The sequence below is a fragment of the Marmota flaviventris genome, chromosome 13 (genome assembly GCF_047511675.1).
Source record: "Marmota flaviventris isolate mMarFla1 chromosome 13, mMarFla1.hap1, whole genome shotgun sequence".
NCBI lineage: Eukaryota > Metazoa > Chordata > Mammalia > Rodentia > Sciuridae > Marmota > Marmota flaviventris.
In genome coordinates this window covers 34,492,486-34,510,835 of record NC_092510.1, presented here as the reverse complement: position 1 = coordinate 34,510,835, position 18,350 = coordinate 34,492,486, and the positions used below count along the sequence as shown (strand labels likewise).

Below are 18,350 nucleotides of genomic sequence, written 5' to 3'. Positions count from 1 at the left end.
AACTTGGCAAGTCTAGGGGAGCTGAATGACAAGTCCTAAGATGTGCCCAGAGGTGGAATCTTCCCACCTCTCCTTCTGAAGGGACCTCAGATTTTTGTGTCCACCCTACTCCTCTAATTTTTTTCAGAGGATAATACTAGTGCTCAGAAAAGTTTAGAAAGGCTGAAACTGCAACCAAGCTTATTGATGCTCAACATATTCAGCTGATTTGCATGATTCTGTGCCTCTTTCACAGGTTAGCAAGCTGTGTAGAAACAATTTAGTCAAACTTTGTAAGCAGGGTGGTGGCTACAGTTAATGGAAGCTAAAAAGAATTCCGCAAGGATAGTGGAAACAGACCCACTCAGGGCTCAGGGACTTTGCAAATCGCGCCCCTTACCTCCTCATACCACTCCTACAATTAGGCAGATCAGTGACACTGCAGATTGGCAAGCAGCCGCCTCCCATCCATAACGATACTATCTGGGAAACCAGAGCTTTTAGGTTGGAGGGATCCGCCCCCCCCATTGACTCCGCCCTTCCATTGACCCCGCCCCAGGTTGCTTAGGAGATGAGAGACGCCGAATCTTGGTTCTTGTAGCACCAGGCAGGACTTGTGCAGAGGGAAATCCTCTGTACTCACAGCGACCATGCGGCTCGGTGATAGCCCCTGCCTGGAGTGGTACAACGGAAATCAATACTGGTTTGAGGTCGGACCCACGGACTTGTTCGAACGCAAGGGCTCCCTGACCCTCCGGTCCTATCACAAGAAATATTCGAAGCCTGTGTTGGTGCATTCCTGGTGAGCAAGCTAGCAGCAGTTTTGCTGGGGAAAGGGAGAAGTGGAGTAGGGATGGAACGGGAGAGGAACAGAGAGGGAACAGTAGAGGAAAAGAGAGTGAGAACAGAAGAGAGTAACAAAAGAAGGGGAGAAGAGAAGAGGAAGAAGGAAAAAAGAGAATAAAGTGAGGAATTAAAAAGTGAGGCAAAAGAAATAAATGGAACAGGGTAGAAGAGACAGAAGGCCAAGGGAAACAGAGACCTTTCAAGGAGCCGTGAACAGGGTGAAAGTGAATTGGGCAGCAGCAGGAGAGGCGAGTCTCTCCAGGAGTAGGCATACCCCAGGCCCAGCATATGCCAGGACCTGCTGTTCTGCTGCCCTGCTCCGGGGCCATCTGAGGATTCACAGCATCCATGCAGAGAAAGCAGCCAGTGGTTTCAGAGGCTTGGAAATCACCCGGGACAAACACTTATAGGCAGATGCTATTAGAAAGCCAGAGGTTCAGGCTGGAGGGTTCCAGGGAGATGTCCACTAGAGGACTAGCTTTCCTGGCTGCCTTTTCTTAGTGGTTTTGGGTTGTGGCACTTGAAAGAGGTCCTAAAGTATCCCCCAGGCTATTTACTGACTGTTCTAACCAGAGGTGGCCCACTGGAGTCTCCCACTGGGTAAGACCAATAGACACAGTTTGTTTGGAATGTATTCTGCTACATTTTTTTTTTCTTTTTAAAGAAAAAGAAAAATGGCTACTTTTAAAGCTAGGAAATTCGTGTCAAAATCCAGGGTTGTGTTTTCTCTTGAAAAGTTGAAAGGCTGAGCAAGAAAAGATTTTATTCCCCTGGGAACTATGAATGCACAGGAGCTGAGTATTTTGCCCTTTAAGATGGAACTTTTTTTCTCTCTAGGAACCTTTACTCAGATTGTTTTTGCCTGATTCCAAAAGGCTTTTGGATTGCTTCCTGTTCTTTACAGTTTGTGCTTAGAATTCATTAGAGATTCTCTTCTTTTATAAAATATTATAGCAACCACTAGCAACACCAAGATGTATAACTGGGAAAGAAGTGGAGTCTTCCTTTTTTTGTGGTCAATTTTCCTGCTATACAGTTGACAATAATTGTTTTTGAGTATTTGGAATATTTTGGGAACTGGACAGAAAGAAATGAAAAGAAAAAAATAAATCGTGTTGACTCTATGCTTTTGCCTTTGACAGGAGATGAATGATTTTTTACTCTAGACCTACTTGCTTCTATTCATTCATGTGATTTATATGATAACCTGCAGTTTCTGTCTTGTGAGCTTTCTAAATCCTACTTCCCACTTTCCCACAAGCTCCCTCCTACCCTTTTATTTCTTATCTCTGAAATGGACTCTCTTTACTTTGAACTCAGTGTGAGAGGTTAGATAGATTTGGAATCCAAAGCTACATTAGAAACAGACAATCCTTTTTTTAGGTTCATAAAGTGCTTACTTCATGGCTGTCAAGTAAAACACTTGGCTTTTCTGTGGTTCTGTTACTCCATAAGTATTTGGGTCATAATATAAATCACCACTAGAAGTTATTGTTAAAGAGCAAGAACTATTGCAAAGGGACAGTACTTCTGCTCTTTTCTGCACTATGATTGCTTTGAAAAGCTGCCTTGTGAACATCATAGACATCAGTAGCAAAGCCACAGAAGAACATTAATGTGAAAGAGGAGAAGAATCTGGTGAGGGGAGAATGGTAGCGGAAGACTCAGAATAATTCCAGTGCTGCTGAAAATGTCATGCTGTTGGTTTTAGAAGGAAGATTTGGGAGCAGGAAGACTTAAATTCAACTTACCAAACACTTATGTGTTATACATTTTGCTACATGTTGGCGACATAGAGATAGGAACACATTTTATCAATGAGATAATTTGTGTAAAGCATTTATCATCATGCCTGGAACATAAGTAAGTAGTAAATATATGAGAACTAGTATTATTTATTTAGCATAACATAATGATTGTTAAGCTTGGACTTTAAGTTTGAATACTAACTTTGCTGCTATTGATGTGGCAAGTGACATAACCACTCTGGGCCTCTGTCTTTAACGGTCTCTTTCCATTAGAGTGTGTGACACATACTTTAACATATAGTCTGGCACATAGTAAGTGCAGTGAAGGTTGTATATGTGTTTAGTTTCACCTATTTACTAAAATCTGTAACTCAATATCAAGGCACTATTATGGTCACTTACAAACATGGCAGAGCAACAAAAAGAGCCAAAATCAATTTTTTTTTTCCCAACACGTGTTCCCAACTGAGGTTAAACAAAGCCATACTTTGCATTCTTATTTCTGCTCTCATACTGTAAACATGATCTATTTAATGCTATTTTTTTTCTGAATTTCTTGTGTGTGTATGGTTTTATTTATTTGTTTTTGTTTGTATATGTGATATTGTTGTTAAAACAGGCTTTAAGCATTGTACCAAGGTGCTGGCTAGAATGCCTAAGTGCAAGAGGGCTGTGATAAACTTTACAGAAAAATCATGTGTGGTAAATATGCCTTGTTCCGGTATGGGGTATACTGCTATTGGCTGTAAGTTCATAAATCAACAATATATATTAAGTTGTTTTTAAAAAGAAATGCACATAAAGCAAGTTTATGTATTGATTGGTCCATGAAAATATTGTGACTAGAGGTTCACAAGTATCTAATACTATTTCCTCTAGGAGAAATGGTTCAAAATTCACTAATGGAGTGTTGGTGGCAACTTTATAAAACATGTAAATAATGAGACTCGACTGTAAAATGTGAGAAATACTGACATTTTCTGCAGCTGGGCTGTACTGCTAACATACATCTTGTTTTTCTTCCATGTCCAACCAGTCACCAAGATCTGTGCTAAAAAAGCTGCATAAAATTCAGAGTATGTAAACTTCTGGAAGAACAATGTCCTTGACCATTTTGTTTTTATGCATTTGGGTCATCATTGTTAACTTTCTAGTAACTTATTTTATAATATATTAAAACATTAAATTTTAATGCCTTTTATTATTGGTCTTTTGTTTAATTGATGAACACCTGATATCTATAATAAATGCATCATTTAGGTGACTTCTCAACTGAACATTTTCTGAGTTAAGTTACTGAACCTGTATATACACAATACAGTCTGTAACTGGTTTACAATAAGCAAATTCTGATTTAATTCTGATTACACAGCTTAAACATTTGGATCTTTTTCTTTTTATCGGGTATGTAATAGAAATCTGCTTGACTTCTCTATATATTTTAAAATGGTTGTATATGATGGACACCATAAAGTGTCCATCATAACAGAATGGTTGTTTCAGGGACATCTCAGATCTATAATTGGAGATAAGACATTGCCCAAGAGCTCTCTCTTTTAACCAGAGTGGTAAAGCCATTATCACACCTGAAGCTTCTGAATGAGAGTTGAATTTTCTAGAAATTATCCTTCACTACTCCTTCCGTAGCATTTATGGAACCTTATCCTCAGATGTTTCCATTAGAAACTGAGAGGAAATTAACTTGAAAGGAAATTTTCTCCTGGGGTATCTTCCCACTCATTGGAATAATGGAAAAATAAGAACCAGAACAATTTAGACTTTCCCTTAATGAATTCTCTTGTGATGCCATTCATTCATTCATTCATTCATTCTCATCTTTTCCTTGGCCAAACTGACATTCAGTAGTAAGTGATAATAATTTAAAGCAAAAAAAAAAAAAAAAAAAAAATCATTCAGATCTCTATGGAGACAGTTCCTGCTCTAGTCTCCATGGTGACACTTAGTTTTAAGGACTCAGGTTAATTTTATGTATTTGTAATTTCAATTACTTTTCTTTCTTGCTAAGCCTCAAATTAAAAAACCTGGGTATTTTACTTTTCACACCCTCCCTCCTACCTTATAATAGGAAGAAAATAGAAAGAGAAAGGAAAAAAAAGGAAGAAACAACATGATAATTGTGAGGGTAAACTCATAATTCTAAAGATTTTCACAAAAACTCACTTGGGCATAGATAATAAATTAGAATTAAAGGTGAAAACTAATCTTTTCTGTGAAGCTCTTCAGACTTCTATCCTAATGTGCTCTTTAGACTGGGAGCTCATAAGTGTTTAAAGTACTCCACATTCATTGGAGAACCCAGTTCCAATCATTAGCATACTTAAATAGAAAATGGTGTGGATTTTCTAATTTGCTATGTCATTCTTCCAGTATTTGCTGAATGATTTCCTTCCATACTGATCTGAAGTATTTAGAACTGCTCATATCACTAAGGGCCAAGACAGAGTCATGTATATCTTTGCTATCCTACAATCCTATCTCCTTATGCCTCCTGCATACACACAAGAACTAGAATAAAAACAAAGCAAAGCAAAACAAAACAAAACAAAACAAAACAAAAAAACCCTTACTAATGACACACTGCAGCCGCTCCCTTTGCTGAAATTCACAAGGGCTTCCTTTCTTATCAAGCCTCCTATATTTAGCATATACTTGGGCTTCAGTAGAAAGCTTAGTTACTCTTACTTTGTGTACATTTGAGACAGTTTGGTGATAGGGTTTTCTTGCACACAGCATATAATTTAAATTGAAGGGAGAAGGCTCTAAAGGGATTTTTTAATCAACAGTGAGATGTGAAAAGAGTATGCCTCTGGATAAGGGATAAGAACACTGTGAGTGCTCACTGACTTGGTATTTATCCAATAATGAACATATGAGCTGGTAGAAATAATACAGAAACCCAAACCATGCTAGAGCAAAAACATATCCATATCTGTATATGTGTATACACATACATATATTTATTTTATTTTTAGATGGTGTCTAGCTATGTTTTCCAGGATGGTTTCAAACTCACAAACCTCCTGCCTCTCTCTACCTCCTAATTAGCTGGGACTAAGGTGTGTTCCACTATGCCCAGCTCCTATATTATGTTTTAAGAAGACCCTGAGGCAAAAGGCTACAATATAACAGAAATCCATAATAAAACCAGAGTCAATTTCCATAGCCACGATCATGATGCAACAGGATATATATTGGCCACCTCTGTATCAGTTGCTTTAGAATGGAGAATTTGAAAATGGGAGCTAGGATTGCACTGCTCCTAGTTGCAGTGTGTGACATCCCACCAGGGGCTGATAGGTACTTTTTGAATTAATAGAGAGAGAAATGACATTTATCCTTTATAGAGGTATTTTTATTTCTTAACTTATAAAAGTTCCAAATTACAATATCCTGTGGGCATTTAATATGATGAAATAAGAGTAAGGACATGAAAATATATTCACTGTCTAGGGGGTAGCAGAATTTAAAAAATTGCATGCGACTCAGATGCATGTATAAAATTTATTTTCTGAAACTAATCCTTATAACTTTTCAACTGCTGGTTACTACAGAAAAATTCAACATGCCAATTAAAACTTATTTCTACCTCTTCAAGTTTAAGCAGCTTGCTTTAGGTTAAAATTGTCCCTTTCAGAACAGTGCCCACTCTTTCCGAGTCCTTCCCTCCTCCATATTCTCCTTCCTCCAGTGCCATCTGTGTGTGTGAGAGCGACTGAGGTTATGTGATATGGTATGGGGGTGGAGGGACTCAGGCCTCCATATCTATGTGTAGCCCTTGTTCACGCTTACCTCAAACGGAGCCTACTGCTGTCCCTGCTGCTTGTGGATTTGTTGCTAAGATTGTTTTGTTGAGGCCCGGGTGTCCCGGTCTGCACACCCAGTCCATCTTGGCTCTTGCTGGTACTGGAGATCCCTATGTCAAGCTCATCCTCCACCAGACCCTGACTTAAGACTAGTCACCCCAAAGCCACTGTGGTATGGACACCACATCCTTCAACATGGTGGTCTACAGCCACACATAGACAATCAACTCAGCTTCCAATGAAGTGCCCTAGAAAGAGGGTAAGTGTAGGCTTTGGTGTGCCTGGGATAGTTTACTTCCATTGGCCTGAGACATATCAAAAGCCTCTCTTTCACTTCCTAAGTGCCCTTCTTCAGAAGATAAATTATAAGGTCATCCTAGCTCTGGTTAGTAGAAGCTTAAGAAATTTGGTGGAAGACCTTTTTATTTCTCAACAACGTGTGACTTTCAAGAAAAATATCGCACCCAGGACTCAAAAATTTTATTTATTTTTTCAGTCAGCAATTAATTAGCAATGCTTAATTTTTCTTCATTTCTTGTGAAACGGTCCCAACTCTTCCCAAGGCAAAGGTTATTTTAAAGTAAGTTCAGCAGAGTATAAAGATTAATATTGGAAAATGTAATCTCATTCCAAGTAGGTCTTAAAACACGCACATACTACAGCCTTTGCAAAAAAAAAAAATGTCTATCTGCATTAAAGAGACTGGAAGGATATCTACCACATAACAGAAAATCTTTCTTACTGGGGTGGTGGATCACTGAACTTTTTGTCCTTTTATTCACTCTCTATTTGCTATTTCTACATTTTTCTATAGAGAATCTATATTATTTTCATTGTAAGAATAAAGTCAAATTACTTTAAAAATTTGATATCATTTTCTACAGCTTTCCCCCTGAAGCAAACATTCTCTAAATGATCAGAATGTAGACAAAATACTTCATTTCCTACAGAGTCTGACTCACTCTCAGTGCTTATTATGAGTCTTTTTAAAATATCTTTTTAATTGCTAGTTTAGGTTGGGTAAAAAAGATGATGCTGTGCACATTCATTTGGTTTAACCACCCTTTATTCTTGTCTGTGTTCTATAATGGTAGATTCTATGCCATGGTTATTTTTAATCTAGTCCTACGCTTTTATTCCTCAATATACGCATATTACCCACAAGTGCTTTTGAATGGAGTAGTTTTTTTAGGAGAAGCACATTATTTTCTATTTTTTGAGATAATATTCAGGAGACCCTGCCTCCTTTTTCCCTGAACCCACATTTTTCTTTCAATGTTCTCTTTTTTGAAATTCAGATTCCAATCAAATGCTTTCCTTTTTTTTTTTTTTTTTTTTTTTTTTAGTATCAGGGATTGAACCACTTAACCACTGAGCCCCATTCCCAGCTCTTTTTATGTTTTATTTTGAGACAGGGTCTAACTAAGTTGCTTAGGACCTCCCTAAGTTGTTGAGGCTGGCTTTGAACTTATAATCCTCCTGCCTTAGCCTCTGGAGGCACCAGGGTTATAGGCATGTGCCTCCATACCTGACTCAAATACCTTTTTAGAAAACCAGTGGTTCTAGAATTGTGTTGCCACAATTTTCGTGGGAAGGTTTGCTGAACTTAGCTGGCATTTACGAAAGTAAGACAGTTTTGCATGCAAGGTGAGCCCTTGGAAGGCAGAGAATCAGAACAGGAATTTTGCCATTGGGCACACTGGGATTAGGAAACATCATTGCTGTGCCTAAGGGACTCTGCCTCAAACTAGTACCCTACCCTTATGACTGTCCAATAGTTGGGCTTTGGAAGCCACCAGAACCCCTTTGGCCATTGTAATACTCCTACAGTCCTCTCAGATAGTCTCAAGGACATTTCCACCAAGAATCCCTTGTTTTGCCTCTCTGATGATCTCTTTCTAGGTAAGGGTATGGGAGTGAGGGAGAAAGGGAGAAGAATGTAGGGCTTAGTGAGATTTCTGGCAAGGAGAGGTTCAGGCTATGTACATCCGATACCCAGGCTCAAGGCTCAGGATTTTTTGTTTGTTTGTTTGTTTTACAGCACCAAAGCTATTATTAAATAAACATTTCTGAATTTGGCTGGTACCCTCTCCTTGGTACCATTTCCTTTTGGTACCAAACTCTTTTGGTTGTTAGTGACAGATACTCAGCTTGCACTACCTTAAGAGAGTGAATTAAACTAAGATATTCATGAATGGCTGATTATTGGGTAAGAAATACAGAGGTACAGCTGGGCCTTAGAAATAGTCAGACAAAGGGATACGAATGCTAATAGGTCTTGCTGCATTTCTCTTCTTTCTTCATCTTATCACGGAAGTCTATAAGAAACAAGGCTACTGCAGTTGAAGTTCACGCCTTACATCTTCATCTCACAAAGAACTTTTGGCTTTAAGGTATTTTTCAGTTGCATATCAAAAAACTTCAGGTCAGATGCCCATTCCTGGGCCAAGATTCTATTTGGAGTCACCTGACTGAACAAGATCAAATGGAAACATGGCACCTGGCACCTGTCTAATAGTCATGGAGCAAGGTGGATATAGGGCAAGAAGTGCTCAGGTGGTGATCCTAGAGGTAGTACCAGAACAGAGCAAGAATTCCAAACTCCAGATACCCAGTTTTATAGCAAAAGTTTAATAACCCATTAATACGTGGGCAATTTCCTATATTTGAAATTGTTTTGACTTTAAAGCCCTACTCAGTGCAGGTGTAAAAAAAAATGAACTTAAATGCAATGGGCAGAAAAAAGAAATCTTGTGTAGAGGTTAAGAAAGCATATTTTTGTGGTGCTTTGAAAGTTAGTTATGAATAAATCTGATATTGTGTTGTTTTTGATAGACACTAATCATTTATTGCTGTTTCCTTTGTTTCATTTTGAAATACAATTAAATTTTAATTGTTATTAGTCATGCTGTGTATTTTCTTTATTTTGATTTAACTAAGTTTTGATGCATTAATAAGGATAATTAATTGGCAGAAATATGATATGTTTCTTTAGTAAGATATTAGATTCCCTAATCAGATTGTTCCAGGTTCAATTAAATGGAAGAATTAATATAATGTCATTAACGTATTGCAAAACAAATTTTAGTGCAAATAATCTAGCCTCCTTTTGTAGAAAGTGATAGGAAGAATATTTTAAAATTATAATGTAAGAATGTATAACTTGTCACAATTTTTAAACAGAAAAACTCTAAATTGCTCAGCTAGGAGTCAGAATCATTAAATGAGCTTTTAAAAAAATCACTAAGTGTTTTCCTCCATTATATTCTTTCTAGATAAAAATCTCTTCTTTGAAAAGTATTTATTAAAATACATTTATTGGGGAATGAAGGTATAACTCAGTGGTATAGTGCTTATGTAGTATGTGTGAGGCCTTTGGTTGGATACCTAGAAACACACACATGCACCCACATACACAAAACACACACACACACACACGGGTTGAAAACACATTTATAGAGCCATTGCTATGCCAAAGGCATTCTGCTAGATCAGGAATTTTACAATGACCATCCTCCCTGTCGGTAAGACATTAGAGATTACTGTGAGACAAGACTGGGTAGGGCTAACTGAGTGATTATAATGCACTGAGTAATTATAATGCACTATGAAACAAGTTATGATTAAGAAAAAGAAGGATATTCTGGAAGCATCTGGAAGAGCATTTAACTTGGCCTGTTGGACCAGATCAAATTTTCTAGAGGAGGTTCATCTAAACCATAGGATCCACAAGGAAAACCAAAGTGTGGTATGTTAGTTTTCAACAGAGGGCAGTGTTGTCCCTTCCTGCAGAGTCTTTCATTGGTAATATGTGTAGGCATTTTTGTTGTTGTTGTTGCATTATGACTGATATCCTGTAATGTAGTATACCATTGCATGAATTGTGACTCTTAGTCATGAGGGTGACCATATCATCTTAATAAAATTTACCCATCTATACAATGCCTAATTTATGTATCTGTAAACCTACAATCAATGAGTGGAAACAGCAGAGGTATTGTGCATTTAGTTTTCATTTCTTTTAATATTTTAAATTATAGGTGGACACAATATCTTCATTTTATTTATTTTTATGTGGTGCTGAGGATTAAACCCAGTACCTTACACGTGCTAAGCAAGCAATCACCACAGAGCTACAAACCAGCTGGATTAACTAGTTTTCATAAATCTATTCATAGTAAGGGTGAGAACAGCAGCAACATCCCTAATAAATCCCTAATCATTTATTCAGTCACAGAAAGGGATTTCCCCACTCATTATTATAAAAGATCCTGAGCATTTGGAGCTCTTGCTCTCCTTGCAGGGATGCATGCCAATAGAGTAACCACCAGGCTATTGCAGGTGATCTCCTAGAGGTTAAGATACTGTGACTTCCCACCCAGACCTCAAAAAATGTGCTGTGTGAATTGTTACAAAAATATATTCTGGCCAGATTACATGTTTTTCAGTTGAGATTTTTCTTGACATTAAACAGTTCTATAATTAATATAAGTTATTGGATGTGCTATCTTTAGTTGGTTGACACGTCAAAAATCAGTGTGGTGAATGTCACAGGATAGGTCTTCCTCATTGTCCCAGCTCCTGACTTGCAACTCTGACAAATAAGCTTGTCAAGGCATGTCAAATGTCCTCCTAGATATTTAGGCACAAATTGAAACTTTTCTTCCACTATAAACCATGTAGGTTGAATACCATCTTGGGTAACAATTCTTTGCTCTTTGATAACTTCCTCTATTTCTTTCTCATAAATCATCTATTTTTAGACTTTTTGTCTCTACTGGGGAAAGTTTTGGTAATTTTTTTTTTACAAAGTTATTATGTCATCTAACTTTCCAAATTTATTTGCACAAAGTTATATTTATAGAAAGAAGCATTCGATGTGTTAAAATCTTCTTCTGTGGTTTCTTCAATGGTTATATTTGTCTATTTTTTGCAATAACTTTATTAAGATATAATTTACATACCATAAAAACTCCTTTTTCAAGTGAAAAATTCAATGGCTTCTAGTATATTCACAAGAGTTGTGGCTCCTTATCATAATCAATTTTAGAATATTTTCATTACCTCATGTAAATTCTGTTTCCCTTAGCTTTTACTTCTAAACCTCTTAAAAGTCCTAGGTAACTGATAATCTATTTTCTGTTTCTATATATTTGTCTGTTTTGCATATTTCATATAAATGCAATTATACAAAATATGGTGTTTTGTGACTTACCATGATATTTTCAAGGTTTATTCATGTTGTAGCATTTATCAGTATTTTATTTCCTTTTATTGTTTGATAATATTATATTTTATGGCTATTGTATTCCTCTCTTTTGTCTTCACTCTTTTTCTTGACTTTTTAGATACAAGTTTATACCATTTACCTACTCATTTATTTCTTGATTTTACCTTTTTTGCTTTCTAACTCTTTTAATTCTGTCTTTATTTTAAGGTATTGATTTGCTTGTTTTTTTCTATGTTTGTGAATTTGATGTTTACTTATTTTCCTTTGTTCGCTTTTAGCATGATATAAGTACTTACAGCTTTGAAATTTTCCTTGGCTACTGCTTTAACTATATTCTATGGATTCTTATAAGTAGTATTTTCATTTTTCTGTATTTTTGAGAAGTTCATCAAGTTGAGTCAGTTCTATGACTCAAGGTATTTGATAGAGTGTTTAAATGTTTCCAGATTGAAGAAAGATCTTTCAAAATGTCACTAATTTCTAGTTTTATTGCATGGCGGGCAGAAAATATATTTTTCAAATATATTGAAATGTATTTCCTTAATTTTTATGAAAATTCCATATACTTTGGAGTTGAATTCTCTTTCTCTTCCCATATAAATTCTAAGTTCACCCACTTGCCCTAGAAAATGACTCAAATTCCATCTAGTCTCAAAAGTCTCAGATCTGCTGCGCATGCCAGAATTTCTTTACCAAGTCTAGATGTAGTTCTTCTTAGTTCAAAAACTTATGAGGAAAATATTTCATGGCCCCAGTTTATGTAATTTCTCATTTCTCTTTACTTTCTTTCTTTATTTATTTTTAATTAAAAAAATTTTGTAGTTGTATATGGGCAGAATGCCTTTATTTTATTTGTTTTATTTTTATCCAGTGCTAAGGATGGAACCCAGTGCCTCACACAGGCAATGGTCTGCCACAGAGCCATAGCACCAGGCCTCATTTCCCTTTACTTTCTTTGTGCATATCAGCCAACTATGTTCCGAATTCACCTCATTTTCTTTATTTGTTCTAATTAGTTTTACATGACAGTAAAATGCATTTTAATACATCATACATAAATGGAGTATAACTTCTCATTCTTCAGGTTGTACATGACGTAGAGTTCCACAGGTCATGTAATCATATATGCACATAGGGTAATAATGTCCAGTTCATTCTAATATCATTCCTATCCCTATACTCTGTCCCTTCCCTTTACTCCCTTCTGTCTAATCCAAAGTGCCTCTATTCTTCCCTAGCACCCGCCCCTGCCCTTTATTGTGAATTAGCATCCGCATTTCACAGAAAACATTCAGCTTTTGGTTCTTTGAGATTGGCTTATTTTGCTTAGCATGATATTCTCTAGTTCCATCAATTTACTGGCACATGCCAGAATTTCATTCTTCTTTAAGGCTGAGTAATATTCCACTGTATATATATATATATATATATATATATATAGCACAATTTCTTTATCCATTCATCTGTTGAAAGGCACTTAGATTGGTTCCATAATTTAGCTATTGTGAATTGAGCTTCTATAAACATTGATGTGGCTACTTCACTGTAGTATGCTGATTTTTAAGTCCTTTGGGTATAGACCTAGGAGTGGGATAAATGGGTCAAATAGGGGTTCCATTCCAAGTTTTCTGAGGAATCTTCATACTGCTTTCCATATTGGTTGCACTAATTTGCTGCCCAACCAGCAATGTACATCTCATTCTCTTTTAAAAATACTTTGTTAAAAACAGCCAGTAGCAATTCACACAGAGAACTAACAGTTTTCTAGAAATCTCTTTTCAGTCTCACTAGGTACATGGGTTGACTTCTGATATATTATTACTACCAAATGTTTGACTTTTCTAATTTATTTTCTTCTGTCCAGCTTTTGGGCAATGCCATATATTTTATATTTTTGTTATAGCAGTACCTGTTCTGCTTCTGGTATAAATTTCTTTGCTATTCTGGGCTAGGCTGAATTTTTGATAACAAATAATCCCCCAAACTCAGTTACTTATCACATAAAGGTTTATTTCCTATTCACATAACGTCCAGTGTAGTTTTTAATAGGGGTTAGGCATTCCTCTGGCACTCAGGCTGATTGAAGTCCTATCATTGCTATGGTTTTAATGTTCCCTCCAAAACTCATGCTGAAATGTGATTGCCACTGAGATAGTAATGGGAGGAGGCATCTCTAAGAATGGTCATTATCTTGGGAGTGAGTTAATTATGTCAAGAGTGGCTTTGTTATAAAGCAAGTTTGTTCTTCCTCTCATGTGATGCTCTTTTATACATTATGACACAGCAAAAAAGGCCCTCATCAAACACCAGCACCTTGATATCAGACTGCACAATCTTTGTAGCCTTTTCTCTATATTTACTGTGACCAATACATTTCTTTATAAATTATTCAATCTGTGGTATTCTATTAGAGAAGCAAAAAAGCAGGCTAAAATAATCATCTAGAAATTCTCTTACTCTGACAGAAGAAAAGAGTCGAGCATTGCACAAGAGCTTTCAGTCTTACCCCAAAAATGGGGTATATAATTTCTACTCAACTTTTTTGGGGCCAGAACTAGTTGAGTGGTCCTACCATGTAAAAGAACTGAGAATTTAGCCTTCTGTATTCCCAGGAGAAATTGTATTGATCAACATCTGTCACATGCAGAAGATTTGTAAAATTACCCTTCTAGGGTAAACTCTGGGAGACTTTTATGTCTCTAACTTTCAAATCAAGAACTTCTAGCCCTGCAGCAATTGCCCATGAAAAATGTTGGCAAATGCCTTGCAGACATGAGCAGGTCTGGTGCTTTCAAGTTCTGCTTATCCCTCTGGTTATAGAATTTCATTCAAAAATTGTCCTGGAAATTCTCCACTGGATTTTCAACTTTTTTTTTTTTTTAAATTTTCAACTCTTAAATGCTTTTAATGTGTTGGAACCTTTAATGAATATATTTTGTCTAGCATTTTTTAAAATTGTTTTTGGTGAAAGAATTTACCTGCATAACCACGGGTGATTTGGTTAGCACTCCCAGAGACGGAGCCTCTGGACTCCATCACTGGTACTTCTCACCATAGCCTCTTTCAACTTGGCTTTAACTGGACCCTCGCTGCATTTAGTAGCCCTTGCATGTGTTATAATCTGGGGTTTTAACTTCTCATTTTGTCAAAAATTTAGTTTATTTTTAGTTTTTCCATTTATTTTACTGCTTTTGCATGATTTCTTAGAAGAAAAGGGAAAAAATATGCATGTAGATGTGTTTGTGACGAGTGTTGTAAGTCTAGATTCTATCTATGAAGAAAGTTTGTTTCTAATATAAATAAAATTAATTGCTCTTAGACCATATAACCTTGTGTTATTTACTCAATATGCATGGTTCATAGACTCACAGAAATGTGCATTTAAATGGCAATTAAGCTCACATAGCATAATCTTTTAATGTTATTCTGGGAGTGATAGTAAAACTATAGAGATAGGAGCTTCCATAGGTAATTAGGTGTTTGTTTGCTTTTGGTTTGCTGCAGGGAGGGGCACTTGATTTCCATGTCTCTCCAAGCCAGCTCTACTACCAAAGTGTTCTTTGACTATAGTGATTATGGAAGTATAATACACTTAAAAAACCCCTCTCTCTTTAGTTCCACTCTTTTGCCACCAAGTGTTTTTTAAAAATATTTTTAGTTGTAGATGAACATAATATCTTTATTTTGCTTAGTTTTTTTTTTTTTAATGTGGTGTTGGGAAATGAACCCAGCATCGCACGCATGCTAGGCAAATGCTCTATTACTGAGTCACAACCCCAGCCTCACTACCCAGAGTGTGATGTAAACTGTTTTTGGAGGGGTAGATCTAAGAAACCATAATAAGTGTCCTAGAATTTGAAGGTAATTTAGATCCAGTTGTCTCAACATAGGGGACAGAATGTCTTTATCCTTGTTGACCAGGATAATTCTGACTGTGACACTCCTGGTGGACTTAGTATTTTATTTCTCTCTTAAAGTATTCCAGGTGGAAATCAATTATATTATCACCCTTCTTGATACATGTCCCTTCAGCTGCTTTCAAATCATGTATTTGGCAGTTAATCAGACTGGCATTTACTTAGCTGTTAAGGTTGACAATGTCTCCAACTGATGTGTTCCTTTAGTTTCTTCCCAATATTCTCCATAGGGGCTACCATTTTTGAAGATTTTCCATAACAGAAAATTCATAATAAGTTGATAGGTTTTATTTACATGCTGCTTAATATACGTTGAGTGAAGAAAATAATTTATCTATCTTTGTAAAATGTTTTTCTTTTGAGTGAAGTTTAACCTTTAAGTTCTGTGGCTTTGGGGTATAGATTCACAAATCACATACAGCATGAGACACATTGAAAAACAAAGTCCCTTTTCAAAAGTTGAAAACGACACTATTTCTCCCAAGAACATAAGATTTTCTTTATGACTCTGCAAATATATCTAAAAGTCTTCCTTTGCCAGTTTGATGAATATGCCATCAAGCAACAACTACTTTGGCATGTAAATCTTTTGCCTGGGAAATCTTTAAAGAGGATTGTTAAACATTTCTTTGCAGCCTTTGCTTCTATTGGTTTTATTCTTCTAATGTGTCAGGGAATGTAGCTGAATCTCAAGGGTAATTTTCTTTTACAGTTTTAGATAGCAGATGATTATAAAACCTAATAGAGAAGTTATCTTTCTCTTCTCATTTGTGCCACATTTACATCAGAAAATACAATAGCTGACAGCCTGGTTGTGCACCACATTAATAATTCTAAGATTTAAAGTTAATATATTCTGCCATCTGGAGTCTTAACTAAACATTTTTAACATCTTTGAAATCTGCAAAGAAAATTTGTCTCTTGTTAAGTAACCAGAAACTAGAAACTGGCTCAGATTTTCATTTTTCTCGTGTCAGATATTGATGAGATTCAAATCCCTTGTAACCAGTGTGATGCATATGTATATTGAGAATTTTCCCAATCAGCTAGTCAGTTTATGATTCCTCTGGAGACAGGTTGGTATTGCAGAAAACCAGCTTCTCCCTTTGCACAACCACTCCCTCTTTATGTGTTCTTTTGCAGACTGGCCCAGGATACTCTTTGTTTTTATGACACATTTAAAACCCTTGCTTTCAGTATTTATACTAAGGTGACAGCAAAAAAAAATGTAAAAATATTCAATCAATCAAGAAAAATTTAATGAACATTTACAATGTGTTAGACTATGCTAGTCACTGAGATCATAAGATGAATAAAAAAATCATTTTTCTGTCTAAGAAGCTATCAGTCTAGAGAGGAGGAGGATGTGTTAATAGATAATTATAACACAGTGTAAAAGATGGGGTAGTAATAAAGATGTGGGTCTAGCATACCTCAACTCCACTTCTCCCACAGAGACATGGGACAACAAAAACCCTAGAGGGGTCCTTTTACATTGAGGAGAATCCTATGAACTAACCCCACCATATCCTCCACCAGGGAGCTGAGCCAGGGAGCTGAGTCTGTGTTAGCCTGAGGGGAGGTATAGGTCCTGTTGGCATATAGCTTTGGAATTGAGTTTGTTCAGTCCTGCAACTCACTTGCCCATCTGGCGATACCTATATTCAAGAGGATATATCCAGAACCCACCTTTCCTGGAAGAAAACCCAAGCTTCTAAAAAGCTCCAGAGACCAGTTCAGCAGATTCCCTTGAAGTCACAGCTTGGGACTATACCATGTTTGGCCCCAGGTGGAGACAGGAAAATGAAGGTCTGGAGGGTCCAGAAGAGTGTAGGTTTGGGGCCTGGAAGTGATTTACTACCCGTTAGGTTGGGTGTTTGTCCAGAATGAGACAGGCTTGTGCTGGTCTTTGTCCTATTGGTGTCTATTGTATATAACTCTCTTTAAATTGTTCCGATTAGCATTTCAACAATAGGGTCAGAATTTCAGATTCCATTTTATGCAGTCTGAAGCTTGGATTCTCTCCCATCTTCTTGTTCCACATTCCTAATTCTATGAATAATGTTAAAACACAAAATTATAATAGATTCAGTTTAAAGGTCGAATTGGCTTTTATTTGTAATTCTAGAATCAGGCAATATCTTTCTCAATATCTTTCTAGGAGGTAGAATAACTGTTCCATTGAGCTGAGCAGAGAATTGTTTTTCTAGGCAGAAAAGAGTTGAAGAAAGCAAAAACAGAATAAAAAAGCAGATGAATCATTTCAAAAGTCACTTTCCTTATGGGGTTTAAACAAAGGGGACTCCCATGTAATGCTGACTTGGGTGGACTTGGAGTCCTCCTGTGTTTTCGGAAATCTGGACATTTCAAAGTTCAGTTGCATTATGTAGTGTTAAGCACAAGTGAGTCCATTTTAGATTGGCCTGGTCTGCTGGGGCTTGGTGCAGAGAGCTAATTCAAAACAATGGACTCTCATAAACTCTGTTTAAAGAATGAACATACGGGGCTGGGGATGTGGCTCAAGCGGTAGCGCGCTCGCCTGGCATGCGTGCGATCCGGGTTCGATCCTCTGCACCACATACAAACAAAGATGTTGTGTCCGCCAATAACTAAAAAAAAAAAAAGAAATAAATATTTAAAAAAATTCTCTCTCTCTCTCTTCCCATCTCTCTCTCTCTAAAAAAAAAAAAAAGAATGATCATACTCTTTCTCTCATAGAAGATTAGACTGGCCTTTCAGGAAATCTTGGGTGAGGATTTATCTTAAGAAAAAGCCATCTCATTCTGCTCTGGGCTTTGATAGAAAA

General features: G+C 36.6%; 1 protein-coding gene across 1 annotated transcript in view; it reads left to right on the top strand.

Moving 5' to 3' along the window:
* Positions 1 to 629: 629 nt before the first annotated feature.
* Positions 630 to 18,350, top strand: part of Cfap95 (cilia and flagella associated protein 95) — a 63,153-nt gene continuing 45,432 nt past the window's right edge. Inside the window, exon 1 of the mRNA XM_027940123.1 lies at positions 630 to 781. Within this exon, the coding sequence (XP_027795924.1) occupies positions 630 to 781 (152 nt within the window). The remainder of the gene's footprint in view (positions 782 to 18,350) is intronic.